The 19245-nt window shown below is 38.6% G+C and overlaps 2 protein-coding genes across 5 annotated transcripts in view; both read right to left on the bottom strand.

Annotated features, from left to right (window-relative positions):
* Window positions 1-19245, bottom strand: part of LOC311628087 (olfactory receptor 5AN6-like) — a gene marked incomplete at its 5' end in the record, with an annotated part of 243286 nt that overhangs the window by 81100 nt on the left and 142941 nt on the right. The gene's annotated exons all lie outside the window — the stretch shown is intronic.
* GLYATL2 (glycine-N-acyltransferase like 2) overlaps window positions 11261-19245 on the bottom strand; it is a 44534-nt gene continuing 36549 nt past the window's right edge. For 3 of the 4 annotated variants that reach the window (XM_084894952.1, XM_084894953.1, XM_084894954.1), the window contains exons 4-6: window positions 17830-17956; window positions 17555-17735; window positions 11261-14361 (exon numbers count right to left, since the gene is read on the bottom strand). In XM_084894952.1, coding sequence (XP_084751078.1) covers window positions 13953-14361; window positions 17555-17735; window positions 17830-17956 — 717 coding nt within the window. In that variant the 3' untranslated portion in view covers window positions 11261-13952. Of the gene's footprint in view, window positions 14362-17554; window positions 17736-17829; window positions 17959-19245 lie in introns of all 4 variants that reach the window. The other variant, XM_084894955.1, reaches the window with a different exon arrangement.

The following is a 19245-nucleotide window of genomic DNA, read 5'->3' as shown; positions in this document are numbered from 1 at the left end:
CGGCTGCTAAAATATTCACTGCTAGTATTAGTGGAGAGAAATGGTGTGCCTGGGCATAAGTAATGTAAGGTAAATAAGTGCAACACAATAATTATAGTAATAAGTCATTAGTGAGCATTGTAGTTATTAATAATTATGTATGACAGGATACTGTACAAATTAAGTTACAAAATTTTTATTAAGACATTACTTATATACCACTAGATAATCAGTGCATGAAATTCATGCACTGGGAGAATCCCTGCTAGCTGTCAGCCAGGTACTCCCTCTTTTCCCCCTGGGCCCGCCCCGCCCCTTTTCCCCTTGGTTGAACTCCCAGACAACTCCCAGTTGACGGACAATTTGAATACTATGCTTTTATTATATAGGATTATATTGTCTGGGCCGAAAAAATATTCATTGTGGGCCTCAGGCTGCAAGTTTGACATGCTTGGCTTAGAGAGTATAAATGATGATGGAAAAAATGAAATAAATTAAAAGGGTCAATTTTTACATTTTTCTTTTTGATTAATGTATGATGCAACTAATATTCATTGGGAAAAAATAAATTATAATATAACCAGGAGGATTAAATATGATCATGTTTTCAGTTTTTCCCATATTAAGTGCTCCATTCACCCACCTACTTTCAGAAAGTGCTCAAATTTCTCTTCATTCATTTATCTATTAAATTTTTCAGTGCCTAAAATGTTGCCTGTTTCAGAGTAGGTGCTAGATGTATATTCCTGAAGTTGAAGTTATTCCTTATCCTTAGGCATATGGTATTACTGAACATAATACAATATGGATATTGAGGTTTGTGTCATATAAGTGGAGAGGACCACAAAGCAATGATTATGTTTTTTGGGGGGAGGAGAGAAGCATGAGCCCTTACTTGGGGAGCTGCCTCCACACCGATCTTCACAGGTGTCCCCAGACACAAATGAGAATGGAAGACTTCTCCATGATGCAATTACCTCTTAATCCAGGCAGTTCAATAGGATCTAACATAGTGCATTCCAAGAATTGCTGAGTTGAGGCTTATAAAGTGGACATTGCACAGAGCAAATTCTTTTAGTGTCATGAAATCCAACCCTTCCTCTGCGTTCAGGGTGAAGAAGCTGGCTGCAAGGTTCAGAGGCTGGCAGTGGGCTACCACCACCAAATGCCAGGTTGCCCTTTGCCCCTACAGGCCCTGCCATGCATCTGCAATGTGTATGAGACTGCGAGGCCTGAGACTAGAAGGAGGGTCAGATTGTGTAGAGTCTGTAGACTATTCCTTCTTTCCCTTCCCAGTTTCAAGTACCTGTAATAAGAGCAAGGTAGTAGGAAAGATATGGATAAGATCTGATTTGCAGAATCAGATCTATTTTCTTACATAAATGCAGAACAGAATATCACTTGAATGGTGTTACTAAAGCTTTTAGGATCCTCCTTTTTTTAGTATAAGCTGTGCTCTCTCCACTGCCCATTCCAAGGCTGCAGATAAGCATCCTAAATATTACTCAAGTGGGCACTTCTTAGTCTCACTTTCATAGAGAAGGAAACTGAGGCTCAATGTGGCTGAATTAGATAGAATTTAAACCCAGAGCCTCTTCATTCTAACATGCTCACTATCCCATATTAACTCTTGATCTACCATCCTCAGAAAAGAAAGGGGGGATTCATAGAAGTGATCATTTGAATATCAATGCCACTGTGTGAGAAAACAAAGGAGGGAAGTTTGCTACTACCTCTATCTTGTGTCCTCATCGGGCTTAGCCTTGTTTACCACATTAGTGGAGAGTTTCATTACAGAGTCAATAAGAGTAACTAATCCAAGGAATGGGGACAGGGTAGCAAAAGTAAAAAAAGAGAAAACGTGAATAGCTTGAGTGCTCCTTCAGTCCATGGACCAATGCAGAACATGTTTGCATTTTTTTTTATGCTCTATTTTAGGAGTCCTGTCCCTCCTAGTGCTGGGAATCAATCCCAGCATGTAATAATTACAAGAGTTTCATCAAAAGGTTGGTGAAGCTTAGGGGCTCAACCAGGGCTAAACCACATATGTAGTTCACCTGTTGGAACTGGCTGAACGGCCTTTCTCCAAACCTGAATAGGATTGTCTACTGCCAGACAACTCAGGGCATCTTAAATCTGCATGTTATTACTTCCTGTTGGCCAAACACCTGAACAGCTATAGGCTATTCCCCAATCTGACAATGCTTCTGTAAACCCTACCCTTTGAAGTATATTATGTCCACCTTGCCTTAAGACAAATTGTGTTAATAAATAGCACAATGAGGTCTCTTTAAAAAAATTTTTTAATCTTCACACAAGAATATTTTTTCATTGATTTTTATTACTTTTATTTTTTAAATAAATCTTTATTGTTCAGATTACTACAGGTGTTCCTCTTTTTTCCCCCCCATACCCTCTCTCCACCTGATTCCCGACCCCACCCAATGCCCTTACCCCCTGCCACTGTCTTCATCTATATGTGTAAGACTTTTATCCAATCTCTTTAATCAGACAGTCCAGCTTCTTTCCAGGAACTGGATTTCAGAGAAATCAGGAGTTTGTCTCCCTTCAGGTTGAAGAAAGCAACACCCACTGCCAGACCAGTTCGCACGCACCCCCCATACATCGGCTTTTCAGCACTTGTGCACTGAATGTTCTTTTCTCTTTCCTTTTAGTTATAGAACTTCCACTCAGCCAGCCCTCCAGTGGCTCTGGGTGATAGACGTTTTGTCTTTTAGTTGTAGTTTTGAAATTGTTGTGCAAGGCAGCAGTTTAGGTGTTTACTACACCACCATCTTGGGTACTCTTGGCCCTGCAGGCAGATGTGTAGAGGGTACACTGGGCAGTTTGACTGGGGGTTCCTCCTTGTCACCCGCATGTAATAACTTCTGAGCCAATTCCTCCTGTTCTAGGTCCTCTAGGTCCTCCAACAGTTCATCCTCATTCACATCATCTGCAAAGCCCACAGGCTGAGAAATGGCAACAGAAATCTGCTGGGCCACCTCCTGTTGTTCTGTTATGTTGGCCACCAGTTCATCCACATTGTCAATATCCCTCTCTTATTTTTGGTCCCATGCTTCTTGTCTGTTTGTAGCTCCTATTGAATCTTCTGTTCTGGAAACTCCTGTTTCTTGATCAGTATCATCTTTGTTTCCTTCAGTTTCTATATAGCCTCTTCAGGGGTTTGTCCCTTCTCCTCCTTCCCCCTCCTGAAGAGTCAGCTGAGACCACTCATTGCCCCTGCCTCTTCTGCCTCAGCCCCACAGTGTCCTGCACACTTCCGCCTTGTTTCTGGGAGAGTGCATCCATCCTTTTCATTGATTTTTAGAGAGCTAAAGAGAGAGGGAAAGACAGAGAGAAATATCAATGTGAGAGAAACACATCCATTGGTTGCCTCCTGCACATGCCCTGAGCCTGGACTGGGAAGGAGCCTGCCACAGAGGAATGTGCCCTGGACCAGAATCAAACCAGGGACCTTCAGTCTGCTGGCTAGGGCTCTTTTAAATTTTAATTCCATGTAATACAAGGACATACTTGATATGACTTCAATTCTTTTTTAAAAATTTAAATATGGTCTATTTTGATAAATGTTCAATATGCTTTTTAAAATAATATGCATTTTGCTATTGTTGAGAAAAATATTATGTAAATGTCAGTTTGTTCAAGTTGGCTTATATTATTGCTCAGCTCTTCTATATCCTTACAGGTTTTATATATAGCCTATAAATTATTGAGAGAGAAGTGTTGGGGTCTTAAATTATATCTGTGGGTTTATCTATTTCTTCTTTCAGTTCCATCAGTTTTTACTTCATGTACTTTGAGCCTCTGTTGTTATGTGTAGACATGTTAGCATTTTTTTGTTGTTGCTCTTTTTGGTGAATTGATACTTTGATCATAATACAATGGCACTTTTTATCCCTGGTGATATTCTAGTCCTTTTCCAAAATATATTATTGCAAAATATATATATATATATAAAACAAAAACAAAAAAACAAGAATATCTCTATGGACAAGATCATTGTTCTATTTCTAAAACTAAATATCTGTATAATCTCAAATTAGATATAATCCATTTGGTTTTAATAAAATAAAAATAGACCCATTATAAATTTCAAAGAATCATAATGTTTAAATTTTCAGCATTCACTTGATTATTTAGAAAGAATAATTTAGATAGCAATGTGTTAGTTACAGTCAACTTTGAAATTCTGGAAACACTTCTATTGCTATCTGACATAATTCTTAGAAGACACAAAGGAATGGTCTTGGGTCATCACACAGTAAAGACCATAGTGGGTTTATATCATAGCATTGCCACTCACTACATCTGAGATCTTGGTCAAGTCATATAACTGCCAGATCCTCTTAGGTTACATGGATATAATAGACCTGCCTGGCAACAAGATGATATGAACTATGTGAGATGCAAGATGAGTGAGTGACTGCCACAGAACAGGGGCTCGGTGAGGGCTAATTCTCTTTCCCACGTTTTTCATAGACAGTCCCTATTCCTTTTGCCCTAAGAGGTTGCACTCACCTTTAGAGACTCAGGGAGGCATTTCCTCAAGGATTTCTCTAGCATCTGCAGCAGTTGTGGGCCTTGTAATTGGAACATCTTGGCAGGGACCTTATCCTAAAGAGGGGATCAAGAAACATCAAGGAATGAGAAGTGCTAGACAGCATACTGAGACCCAATACAGACCCAATAGGCAGTTCTAGCTAATCGTCTGGCCTTTATCCCAGCCATTTCATTGATGCCCATTCACTAAACTCCTCACTAACTCTAAGGAAGGATAAGTCTGGCAGAAGGCACATGTGCCTCTTTCTAAAATTATTTTTTCATATATTTTATTCTTTAAAAAATATTTCTAAATTTTCATTTTAATTTTTATATTCTCCAAAATTCCAATAATAAAGGATTTACTGAGATTAACAACTATATTCTCTAAGCATCAATGAGTGCCCTTTGAGATTAACTTTTATTCATGACAAGCCTCATTTGCCAATTAGAAGCTATATGCCTTTGGGCAATTTACTTTAACTCTTCTGTGCCTTGGTTTTCTCTTCTATAAATGACAATAACTATAGCAACTGTCCCATAGAGTAGCTGAACAATTAAATAAATCAATATATGTAAGGTTCTTAGAACAGTGCCTGGGACATAGTAAGCACTCAATTAATTATTATAGTTATTAGTATCCTGTTTATTATTATCATTAGTAGAAGCAACAGTTTCTACACTGTCATCCAAAATGTTTATTGAGTGACTGACTATATGCAATCTGGCTCATGGTAAGTGAGACATTTAATTTTACATCTAAATAGTACTCAGTATGTGTCAACCATTTTTATTATTACTTTATAAGAAATAAAGCCTATATTTTATACTTATTTATACTTTATTTATACTTAAATAAAGCCTATATTTTCTTGCTTCTAGAGCAAAAAATAAAAAATAAAGAAATATATAAAAGAATGCTTATATAGAAGAAAAACAAGTGCTATAGTAAAATGTTTTCCAAACTCAACTATGTGTTAAAGACATCTGAAAAAATGTTTAAAATTATTGAATCCCCCCAAAAAATTATTTAATCCTGTTCCTAATATTTTGTTATTTAAAACATTTTATGTGAAATGAGGTCTAAATTATATATTTAATTTTTTCAGACTATTTTTATTGTTTGTTGTTCAGCTTAATCTTACCTAATAATAGACAAACATGTAAATTGACTGTACCTCCACTATGCCACCAGCCAGTCAGGAGTGATATGCAAATTAACCCAATTTAAATGGTGGTTAATTTGCATACACAGGCACCCAGTGATAGGAGCAGGACACTTGTGTCATTGCCATGGCGACAATGCAGGTGTTCTGCCCCACCTCCAGTCTCTCAGGGCCTCTGGGCAGTGTGGGAAAGTGGAGCTGGAGCAGAAAGAGGTGGCTCCCAGAATGAAAAGACATGGCTCCTGGAGCAGAAAGAGGCAGCTCTGGGGCCTGAGGGGAAAGCGGCTGGGCCGGAGTGGAAAGGTGGTGCTGGCAGCAAGGGAAAGAAAAGCCCATCTAGCATGAATCTTCATGCATCAGGCTTCTAGCTGAGATATACTTTACATACAATACTAACTTTAAGTATATAATACCAACTTTAAGCGGACACTTTATGAGTTTTAAAATATATATATATATTGTATTTGTGTAACTAGCACCATAATAATATTTGGTCAATTTGAATACCTTATGTCCCTTGCAATTCACATTTCTCTTACTTCCAGTTCCTAACAATCATTAATTTGATTTTCTTTACAGAATATCAAATATAAGAAATTAGTTAGTATGAATCTTTTTTAGTCTATGCTCCAGTAGTAAAAATGTCTTTGAGAATAGTTCAAATTGTTATATCAATATATATAGTTCATTTCCTTATATTGCTTAATAGTATTTCCTTGCAAGGATCTACCAAAATTTTCTTATCTGGTCACTTGTTGAAAAACATTTGTGTTGTTTCTCATATTTAATGATTATAACTAAAGCTGCTATGAACATTCATGTACAAATATTTGAACTTACATTTTTGTTCCTTTTAGGGAAATGCATAGAAGTGCATATGTATAGTCACACATATGTTGAACTTCAAAGGAAACTGCCAAAGTGTTTTCCTAAAGTGGCTGCACTAGTTTATGTTCCCATAGCAGTGAAGGGGCTTTCCATGTGCTCCATATCCCCTCCAACACTTGTCTCATGCAGCCATATTCAGAATAATTATATAGCAGTTAAAATCTTCAACAATACCCTTCAAATAATTAAAGCAAAAAGACTTGTAGAGCTAATTCTCAAAGCCAGCCAAAAGGCTGAGGTCAAAGTGTATTTCAATAGATGCAATTCTCTGGCTGGTACATTCCTGAAATGGCTGATTGCAGGGAACCAGCCTTTCCCAATCTGACCTAAGACACATGGATGTCCTCCTTGTTTACCTCTAATAAAGCTAGATGCTGATGTTCTAAATTCTCATTGTTTTTCTCATGAATGATTAGCTAACTGTGAATCCCCACTGACATTTCAGAACAAACTGCTTGTTAACCAAACTTGAGTTCAGTTTCTCTCCTTCCCTTCGACTGAGTCAGCATATAACCGCATTCTTAGTCCCTACCAAGAAGAGGCTGAACTCAGGGTAAAACATTCTCTGAGCTGTATCCATCCTGCCTCTCTTGCATTCCTCCCTTTCACGCTTCTCTCTAACCCTGTTTAGACTTACCTCTAAATGTGGGAACCACACCAGAGACCCCAGATAGTCAAGGCCTTATTGTTAGTATGCCAGAATGGCCAAGACCACTTTGAACATGGGAATCTTAGTCAGAATGTTCAAACCTAAGATACCATAAGCAGGTGCAAAGCCACAGTGATCTCATGGTATGCTGAGAACCTGTGCCCTTCTATAGCCCAAATGTTTGATGTCATTGTTGGTGAGAGGCCTCTTTTGTTGAAATGGTATAATACATGGTAATAACCAGCTAGAATGTGCTGGAGAAGCTGAGGTAGGCACAGATGATGTAGCTACTATGTAAGGCTGGAGAAGTTGGAGAAGCTGCTGAGGCAGAAAGCTCAGGTGTTGCGGTATAAAGTGGTGAGTCTTGGGGCAGCATGTGGCTGCTCAGATAATAGCTGTGGGCACAGAAGATGCTACTGCTTTTGTAGGAAAGATGTATTTGGTTTATCAGTCAGTGTGCGGTGACCTATGTGGAACTTTGCTGTAAAGAACTGTTTTGTCTGATGGCTATATGGCCACTGGCTCCTGCAATAAAGACTCATTCTTATACACCCACAATTTCTCATGACGTTTCCATCTAAGACCAGGTGTCCCAGAAGGCCTAGCTCCTGGCAGAGGGGCTTGGACCCAACAGTTAGGGAAATGGGCAGAGTTTGAGAAGGAACCTGCCTTGATAGTTGGCATAGTTGAGCAGAATTCAGAAGAATATATGGACTCAGAGCAGCAGTGCTCTGGCAGAGCTCTAGCTGTTTCTGACACCTTATAAAATGGTTAGCTTAGCTGTTCAATGCCACCAATCCAGGAGAACAAAGTTCTGATGTGTTAGCAAAGTGTTAATGGACTTAAACCAAACTTAAGCTTCTATCCTCTGCTTAGAACTGAACTTGGCCTGGCCGAAATTGCCAATGGGAAGACCCATGTGCCTGGTTTAAGCCTCTTTATAAAAGAATAGTCACTTCTGCTTGACCCTTCAGATGGTCTGGGGTTCTCCTTGTTGAAATAGTCCCCCCCCCCCTCCCTCTCATAACAGCCCCCTTTCCTTTCTCCTCTTGCAATAATCCTCTCAAATAAATTCTCGCCTTACGTAAGGGCGGAGTTGTTTTCTATTTAGCAATACTTTGGCACAGCTTCATTATAAGTAAATAGATTTTGTGACTACCTTGGATGCAGGGATGACCTTCTGTGCCTCCACCATTGTGGAGTCCCCCAATCTTGTCCGATGGGGATTGCCAAGGGATCTTTGGTCTTAACCAGTGAGAATCTGATTGTAATGGAGTAGTGGGCAGGGATTGCAACAGGCAGCACTGGGATCTGGGCAGTCTGAGTTCCTGCCTGCGGGACTCAAGTAGTAGAATTTTGCTCATGTGTAGAGCCAAGACAAGGTGCTATATGACAGGGGAACTCAGAGAGGAACAGGCTGGTCTGATTTGAGTTATCAAAGAGCAACATAGCCATAGAGGCTGGTCTGCCATGCCTCACGCCAATCCCAGCCCAGTCAGGGGAGTGAAAATACTTCATCAAAGAGACATTTGTACCCAACATGCATAGCAGCATTATTTACCATAACCAATACTAGAAGCAATCTAAGCGTTTATCAATTGGTGAATGGCTACAGAAGTTGTGGCATATATCTCTTTATATAAGAGCTGGGGAAAGTAGTTTACAGCTGTGCATATGCAGAGCAGAGTCTATTCTTGTATTATTATTTATTAATTATCATATGATTTATTTGTGTAACAACCGTAAACCTACTTTTACCCTCTGCTGTCTTCCCTTAATGGAAGGTAGAGGATATTATGGAGCAGTCACTAGTGCTGACTTAAGAAATTCTAGACTGATTGGTTCAAAGTTCCACTCCGGAGAGATGCAGGAATTGCAGTCTAGGCATTAAAGGTGAAGAGACTCCTTTTGAGACCTGTTGTTTATCTTTCATGCATATAAATGAAATATTTTTTGTTTTGCTCAGAATATTCAAGTTGATCATTTTTCCTTGAATCTAAATAGTATTAACCTAACAATTTGGTACATTTTTAGCCACAGCTAGTGTTTTGGAGTCTGGTCCTCTTCTTTTAATAATTATTAGCTAGAGGTTAAAGGCAAGGAAAGCAATTTCCATGTATCATTTACCATGTGTTTCCTGAAAGAATAAGGCTTGGATCATCTTCTAGGTTTTGTATTATCTGGGATTAGGGACACTAGAAGGAATTCCAATGAAGTCTATAAAGACTTCATATATTTTAGTTCAATATCTGGTGTTGGAACTCCCCTAAGAGAAGCTATTAAGCCAGCCCAAATCTAGCAGGCATTGGAGTAAGTACCTGAGCCTTGTTCAATTCCATTTGTAGGGCAAGCCAAAGTTGATTGGCTAAAGGATTATAAACTAAGTCTGCTGACTACTGGGGGAGACTTTTCTAAAATGGGGAGGATACAGGGAAAGAATTATATGACGGTTCATAGTCAACAAGAGAATGCTGTTTTCCAGAATCTAATATTGCTCTAAGGTAATTATTCCAGACACAAACAAGAAGAAGGTTTAATAAACAGTTTTAATCTTCTAAGCTATACAGTGTTATGCACTTCATTTAGGTTATTTCCTTTAAAAATGAATTCCACAAAATAAAATAAAACTATCATTCTTTCCAATTCCATATAAGGAAACTAAGACAATAGTCAGGAACCCATACTTCAGCTCATTTGTCAGTATTTATTGAACCTTTCCAATTTCTCAAAGGTTATATCCCAGAGGTAAAGGGTACTGGGTTGGAAAACATACAAATGAATTTAGTTCCAAAATTGGCACTTACTAGCTAGGTGGCCTTAGACAAGAAATGTAGCCGAAATCAGTTTGGCTCAGCGGATAGAGCGTTGGTCTGCAGACTGAAAGGTATCAGGTTCGATTCCGGTCAGGGGCATGTACATTGGTTGTGGGCACATCCCCAGTAAAGGGTGTGCAGGAGGCAGCTGGTCGATGTTTCTCTCTCGTCGACATTTCTATCTCTCTATCCTTCTCCCTTCCTCTCTGTAAAAAATCAATAAAATATATTTTTAAAAATTATATATATATATATATATATATATATATATATATTAATATATATATATGTAACACTCTCTGATATGGTTTTCTCTTCTGTAACAACCATTCCTATCTCTCAAGGCAGTTCTGAGCACTGAATTAAAATGTATGAAGTACTTATAATATTGCCTGTAACCTATTAAGTGCTATCTAGATATAAGCTATTATTATTATGTGGCCATGTATCCTTGTGTCTCTGTGCTTTCTTTGGCATTGTCTTAAATCAGGGGTTTTTATTATTATTATAGAGCCAAGATGTGTAATTGCTGCCAGAAGGATCAGGAATGTAAATTAGGGCTGGGAATGTAAGTACAGAGTTTAACTGAGTTCCTAAGTTGCTACTTCATTGTATAGGCAGGATAGCCAAAAGCCCATGGCTGCTCAGAGAATGATCATGGCATCGCGGGGCTATTGTCATATGTTGGCTATGTCATCCTTTACCAGCCCAGGGGGTCCCTACTTTCAAGCACCAAGGGCATTTTAAAGATTACAATGTTGATTCTGTTTCACTAAATTTAAGTAAACATCACCACTTCATCCAAAAATCCCTTATATAAGTGAAATCTGAACACCAGTATTACATATGACCTTGACTCCTAAATCAGATTTTAGATAGACACAGAGCCCAAACTAGAGTAAGTTCTCTCTTTCATGAATCTGGACCTAGGATATAGAAATTCTAGTCAGGAGCAATATCAGAGGAATAGCGGTGTGAGAGATCACCTTAAAATAAGGTGACAAGACCTTACTGTCCCGCTTTTGGCGGGACAGTCCCGATTTTTAACAATTTGTCCCGAGTCCAGCGGCATTTTTAAAAAGTCCCTATTTTATTTCCAAATGTTTCTAACTCTCTATCCCTCTCCCTTCCTCTGTGTAAAAAAAAAAAATCAATAAAATATATTTTTTAAAAAGATATCCAAATTTATAGAAAATATTCCTTTATTAACTTTTGGTCAAGAATATGTTTGTATATTTTTATATTTTCAGAAAACAACTCCAAGACTATGTGGATTCCTCCAACAGAGAGGAATTGACAGGACTGATCCAGGCATGAAGACAGAAGAGAAATAGTCCAGAGATGGAAGACTCTAACAACACCTTGCCATACTAGCAGACAGCAGCTGTGAGTTGCTGAAGGATGCCCGGGACCAAACCAGAGATGGTTGGACCTGCATCACCACCATTTGTCCACCATCCAGAACTGAAATATCATTGCTGACATGTACACATAAGAAACTGTTTGACATTGAAATTGGGACTCAACAGAACTGTTGGCCCAGAAAGCAACTCATTACAGACTGATTCATTTGCCTCTCAGCATAACCATTATGGCTGGTCTCATTTTTGGTTCTTATAAGTGTATTTCTTGTATCACATAATCTCACACATCTAGAGGAAATAACGAACAACATAAACTGATTAACAAAAACAGACCCGGAGACAGAGAAGCATCATCAATCAGACTGTCAAACCTCAGAGGGAAGGTAGGAGAAGGTGGCGGGGGGGGGGGGGAACCACTTTTTTGCATGCATATAAGTCTAACCAGTGGTCACGGCCAAAAGGGGATGGGGGCATATGTGGAGAGAGGTTTGAGGTGGGAATGGGGGGATGAGGACAATTATGTGATACCATAATCAATAAAAAAACATTAAATGTATGTTTGGATAATTCACATGCATAAAACTTTCTCTACTTTTAGTTTCTTCTTAAATCTCTGAACTTCATATGCAAAAACTTTCTTTTCTCCTGATATAATCCCTTAGAAATGCTTTTAATAAAGACCGATAGCTATCAAATTAAAAAAAAGATATCAACTCCCAGAATGGTTATCATAAAAAAAATCAACAAACAAGTGTTGGTGAAGATGTAGAAAAGGGAACCTTTGTACACAGTTGGTGGGAATGCAGATTGGTGCAACCAACTGTTGAAAACAATGTGGAGTTATCTCAAAAAATGAAAAATGGAATGGCCATATGACCTAGTGATTCCACTTCTGGGAATTTATCTGAAGAAACCTAAAACATGAAAGAATATATGTACCCCATATGTTTATTGCAGCATTATTAATAATAGCCAAGATTTGGGGGCAGCCCAAGTGTCTTTCAGTAGAGGATTATTGGATAAAGAAGATGTAGTACATAGGCACAATGGAATACTATTCTTATGTAACAAGGAAGAGGAAGAAAGTCTTACCCTTTGCAAGAAAATGGATAGACCCTGAGAATATTATGCTAAGTGAAATAAGTCAGTCAGAAAAGGCTAAGAACTGAATGATTTGACTTAAATGTAGGATATAAAACTGAAACTCATAGATACAAACAAAATTATGGTGGTGACCAGAGGGATGGGAGTGGGGGAATAGTTAAGTGTAAAGGAAGCCAAATATATGATGATGAAAGATGATTTGACTGAGGTTGGTGGGCACACAATGCAATATACAGATCATGTATTATAGGAATGTACACTTAAAACTTATATGACCCTATTAACCAATGTTACCCCAATAAGTGTGATTAAAAAAGAGAGAAATGCTAATCAGTCTCAGATTGGAAGCATTTGTGGCTTTTGTCATGGAGAAACATAAACTCAGTTTTCATAGGCCAAACAGTGACTCTCAATGATAGACAGGTGCTAATCCTTTGAAGCTTTGAATATTAAACTATATGATATTGAAGAGGTGATTAAATTAAGCATTTTGAGATGAGAAAATTATCCTGGGTTACAACCCAAGTGGGCCCTAAGTGTAATCACAGGTGTCCTAATAAGAAGGAGGAAGGGAGACTCGAATACAGAAACAAAGGCTAAGTAAAGAGGGTAAAAGTAGAGGGTCGCTCGCCAGGGAATGAGGACAAATTGGAGAAGAGAAAGAGATGGATTAAGAACCTCCAGAGGAACAGGCCTTGCTGGCACTTTGATTTTTATCCCATAAGATCTATTTGGGATTTCTGACTATAGAAATGTAAGATAATATTATCTTATATTTTGTTGATTTAAGCCACTAAGTTTGTGGTGATTTGTTACAAAACTAATACAGCATAGATATAAAAATCATCTTGAATATGAAGACACACAACTCAACCTACCAAACCCCTCTAATAAAAAGCTAGTTAGAAACGGCTAAGAACTGAATGATTTGACTTAAATGTAGGAATTAAAACTGAAACTCATAGATACAAACAAAATTATAGATACAAACAAAATTATGCTGAGTGCTTCTGAAAAGTACGTTGGAAAACTTTGTAAGAGGTAGGGGAAGTACCAGAGGAGACATTTTTCAAAGAATATTTTTTTTATTTTCAAAGATAGAAGCATGAAATAAGACAGGATTCTTTTACAAAAAACATCTTCAAAGAATAAAATATTGCTTTTAAATTATTCTAATGATTGACATTGGGTGATTTTAATTCTGAAATGTCTGTCACTATCAAGGAAAAGTATGGCATCCATGGGTCAAGCTTCTAATTTTCTATAAATTGAATGAGGAGGAAAATTAAAATATTATATAAAGATGAGCTTAGGAAATTCATGGACCCTAAAAATTGGATGATTTTTTTTTTGCACTAATATAGATTACCATGTTTGTACTGATGTATTTTCACTGATAAGAAAGGCTCAAAATGGACAATGGCACTAATCAGCAATATTTCTTGGGAGTACACTTCCACTGATGCCAGCCACAAGAAAGACACTTAAACCCATTGTTTAACACTGTCTGTTTGTAACTTTCTTTATCATCTGCTACATGAAAATAGAATGGTATTTTTTTCTGAATATGATACTCTTTCACATGATAACCAATTTGCATCATGAAGCCTTGGCGTCGGTATTTAGCGACAGTATATCCCATTCTCATCTCACAGGACTGTTCCATCACAACCCAAGAGATAAGATCCCCCTCTGGACCCAACACGCCAAATCCTGGAAAATGCTGAAGGCAGTGTTCAACATATTTCAAGCTCCTCTCATTTTTTCCATAGTCCCAATGCTCATTCACAACCCCTGCATGTGAGGCATCCAACAAGATGCTCAGAAAATTTCTTTGCCTGCCAAGAAAAAAAGAACATTTACTCAGCCAATTTTTACCAAATACCAGGATTGCAGAGTATTAATAAGATACCATTTCTTTTCTTTAGGATCCCACAGCTTAGAGGAGGAAACAGATAAACAAAAAGTACTGTTTTTATGTTTGCATCAAAATCTTCCCAAATAATTGAGAGGGAGAAAATCTTAAGAAAGCATATCTCAGAAAAAGCCCAAGCAAATTCTCAGGGAAGAATAAAATCAGCTGATGTTCCTAAAATAGCAAAGATGTACCCCAGAGCATCTTCCTATGTGGCTGAATTTTCTTTGAAGGTTCACATTGGAAACACATGGGTTCTGAATTCTACTATACAAAATATCTAAATAGACAAAATAATATTTATTTTAACAGATAATTCAATAAAATGTATGCTGCAGGAAGATAAGAGTAATGTTAATCTTACAGCTTCTTGTGTCCCAAAGCCCATCAACACATACCTTTAGGGAAATACAAAAAAAAAATGCCATTTGAGAAGCATCACTAGAGGGGAAATTAGATTTTGGGGTGGTAGCAATTAGGATTTTAATCCTGTTCTCTCAATGGATAAATTATCTAAGACTAAATGTTCTCATCTGCAAAATCAGAAAAATATCCTCTGTGGTAGGGGAGGTTGGGGCAGGTGGAAGATTCCAAAGAACTTTTAGCCCTCCCCAGAGAGGAAGAGTTTTCAGGAATTTTTCAGTTTCAAAGTAGATCTATGTTCGCTCAAGGGTGAGGTCACTAGGCATGAAATTGTCTGCACAGGAGTAAGGCTTTCTTTTTGCTCTTTTCCATGCCTGACCTGATCTTAGTTCTGCGTCCTCAAAGGTCTGGAGCCTTGTCACCTGCCTCCTCCTGTGGAATAAATATGCATTTGGAAACACAGATGAACCAAAGAAAAATTTGAATATTGTTGGGTCTCCCAGTTCAATCAATGGCATTTGTGAGTGGGAATTTAGATTTTAATTGTTCTTTTGAATTATTAATACAGTTATAAAGCATAAATGGAAATTAACTCAAAATAATTTCTTCCTCTCTCTCTCTCTCTCTCTCTCTCTCTCTCTCTCTCTCTCTGATCCCCTATTACCCAGTTATCTTCTCTAGATGCACCTAGTTATCCTATCTAGTAAAAGGGTAATATGCAAATTGACCATCACTCCAACACAAGCTGGCTGCCCCTACATGGTCAAAGATCTTGCCCCCATGTGGACACAATATGGCCACCACAAGATGACCAGCAGGGGAGAGCAGTTGGGAGGACCAGGCCTGCAAGGGAGGGAAGTTGGGGGCAATCAAACCTGCAGGGGAGATCAGTTAGGGGTGACCAGGCTGACAGAGGAGGGAAGTTGGGGTGACTGGGTCTGCAGGGAAAGGCAGTTGGAAGGGACCAGGCCTGCAGGGGAGGGCAATTAAGGGTGACCAAGCCTGCAGGGGAGGATGCTGGAAAACAAATCAGTTTCACTAAAAAGAGATGTTGACAGGAAGGCTGGTCAACAACCTTAATTGCTCTAACCACTTATCCTTTAGTTGAGACATTGTTAGCTGAAGCAGCCTCCACCTTGTTTGTCCTGTGTAAGTTTCTGTTACTTCCTGCCTAAGGGCTACATGTAAATTTCTGTTTATGTTGCCTAAGATGTTTTCCCCAAAGCCTTAATAAAAGGGGATGGCAGGCCCAGAGCAGTAGTAGTTCTCCCACTAGAGTTGGAATACCGCCTCGCCCCCCATATCGCCAAGTTGAATTTCTTCAAGTCTCAAGTCTCTTCATTTGTGTGCGGCCCTTCTCCAGAACCCGAACCCTGAATTGGAACTCTTTCCATGCGAGCCAAGAAAGAGATTCCTATAGGAGGGCAGTTAGGGGCAATCAGTCTGGCAGGGGAGCAGTTAGACATCAATCAGGCTGGCAGAGGAGTGGTTAGGGGGTGATCAGGCTGGCAGGCAGAAGTGGTTAGGAGCAATCAGGAAGGCAGGCAGTAGAGCAGTTGGGAGCCAGCAGTCCTGGATTGTGAGAGGGATGTCCGACTGCCCATTTAGGCCTGATCCTAAACGGGGTACCAGATTGGAGAGGGTGCAGGCTGGGCCGAGGGACACACAACTCCCCCTGTGCATGAATTTCATGCACCGGGCCTCTACTACAATATATTTATGTAACTTTCTAGAGGTATTCTATAAAATTTTCCATGTGTACATGCTGTGATAGCATGCAATATATAATGTTTTGTCCATCTGAATTGCTGTTTCTTCCTTTACTTAGCAATATATTTTGGAATTCTTTTCTTATCAATTCATATAGAGACGCTTCATTCTTATTAATAGCTACATATTATTCCAGTGTTTGAGTTAAACTTTAATTAATTTATCCATGCCTCTACTGATAAACACAGGTTGTTTCAGATTTTATGCTATCACATATTAAATTCATCAAAGTTTTAGCATCCAATTTGGTAATATCTTTACTTAATATACATATTTTGATCCAACTATTTCAATTCTAGGAGTCCATCTTTCAGAACTATTAATTCAACTTGTGCCACAATATATTTATGCAGATATTTATTACAGAATTTTTGTTATTAGGAAGAACTGGTGATAAATTAAACATGTGTTAATATGGGAATACATAATTATGTATTTCCCTATTATAGAAATCTATACAGCTGTCCAAATAAATATATCTGTGTGAGTTTACATGAAAAACATAAATAACATATTGGCTGAGTGAAAAAAGTAAGCTGCAATACAGTATGTGTCTATATTATTCAAAAAAAGGGGGGGGGGAATAACAACAAAAACACACATAGTTCTAAAAGCATAAACACCAATGCTAATAGTATTTACACCTGGATAGGAAGATTGGGAAGAATTCATGTAGGCAAACTTTTGCTTTTTATTTTGAATACTTGTGTATTTTGTACACCATGTAGCATTTTTACAAAAAGTAATCGTTTTAGAAAAGATTTTTCAGTGCTACCATGAGATCCAATACCTGCCAGGTAAAGGACTTGTCTAATGAAGGCACTGCCCATGCTCAGCAAACCAAGTTCCCCTCCTTTACCCATCCAACTATGTGGCTCATCATAATTTAGTCTCAAATATTACATTTCAAAATTTAGTTTCAAATATTATGGCAACTGAATGATTCTATCAGGAATTTGGGAAGCAAAAAAGTAAAATCTCACTTGCTAGCTTCATCCGTGTTGAACTTTTTAAGTAGTTCCATCAAATTCTCATTGCCATCACTTGATGTCTTGAATTTCTCTGGTATATCTAATGTAAAAAGCATGGTCTTCCTGTAATCCACCTGCACTGATTTTGAAGCGGAAACCTTTCTTATTGCCTCACCCAAGTTCTCTTGACAACCTGGAGAGAGGAGAAAGACAGGTTCAGCATCACCCTGTTCATATCTACTGTGAACAAACCAGGGAGCCTTTGCCTGTTAACTCAGACCAGTTACCTTGGATCTGGAAGGCTTGTTCCCAGTTGATAACCTGGGGGGATGCCAGGGCTTCCTCCAGGTTGTCAGGAGCTTCAGTGAAGATGTGGTAAGTGTTGGTATAGTGATCCAGATCATCTTTCATCTCCTGATAAAACAAATATAAATCAAATTTACATGGCACTAAAATTTACCAAATGTTCTTGCCTATGTCTGGAGTGCTAGAGATATGATGCCCTTTGTTTTTCTGAAAGATGTGCATAAAATGGCCTTGGAATCCCTTGAAGAATAAGTCACTATTAACACACTGAAGGTGTTTCCTTTCTTTTTTAAAAAATTTAAGTTCTTTATTTTTTAAAGTATTACATAAGTCTCCTTTTTCCCCCATTGACCTCTCCCCAGCCGCCCCCACCCCCAACACATGCCGTCACCACCACCACCAACAACCCGTCTGTGTCCATTGGTTATGCTCAGATGAATGCATACAAGTCCTCTTACCACCCGCCCCCCCAACTTTGTCTCATAGGTTAGACAGTCTGTTCGATGTGTCTATGTCTCTATGAAAGGTGTTTCATTTCTGATGGTACACTGAAGTCAGCTGCCCTTGGGAGGGTAAGTAAGTAGGTCCATTGTCTGGGATGGAGGAGGCATCAGGATTAGATAAATGTGTAAAAGAGAGAGCACCTCTGGTATAGAGAGAAGTATAAGGAGCAGAGTTGGGGGTCAAGATTCTGAGTCTGTGAGGAGACAATGCCTAAGCTAATTCTGACCCAGCATTCTGGGGCATGGTAATTGACTCTTGGTGAGCATGTGAATAAAGAAGACTTTGAGAAAGATCCATCATCCAGAGCTCAGAGCAGCATCTGTAGTAGAGGGCCAGGTCTGCCCCTGCCTACCTGCTTATTTCTGCTTCAGACACCATCAGGGGGTGGGTCCTGGGGGACACTGCAGATGATGTGTTCTAACTCACCTGATTACTATGTAAATAGAGGGAGGGTAAAATATCCCTATTCTGAAATGGAAGGAATTCACTACTTATACACCCCAAACCTGGATGATGACAAAGACATTCTGATCAAATATCCATGATTTATCTGTTGTTTAACAATTTTCTCACATAATAATTTTATCAACGTTACTTTTTATAATTAAGAGAACAGCTATCTTCCCAAGGTCACACATTTAGTCACTTAGCAGGTTTAGATCTCAATCCCAATACTGACTCAGGTATTATTGGATTATGTTCACTTAGACATAGAGAAAGACAACATTTCCTAACCACTTGCAGCCATAGGTGTCTATGTTAAGGTGCATGGCTGCGGTCAGACTCTTAATAGAAAAGAATGCACTAGATGGGATCCTAATGTTATTTACAAGACTGGTACTACAATATTAGCTATTTGGTGGATTCCTTGCTAATCTCACTGTCCTACCTTC

Source organism: Pipistrellus hanaki (assembly GCF_964339955.1).
Source record: "Pipistrellus hanaki genome assembly, chromosome: 9".
Classification (NCBI taxonomy): Eukaryota; Metazoa; Chordata; class Mammalia; order Chiroptera; family Vespertilionidae; genus Pipistrellus; species Pipistrellus hanaki.
Note: the sequence above shows the minus strand (reverse complement) of the source record. Positions and strands in the feature narration are given on the sequence as shown.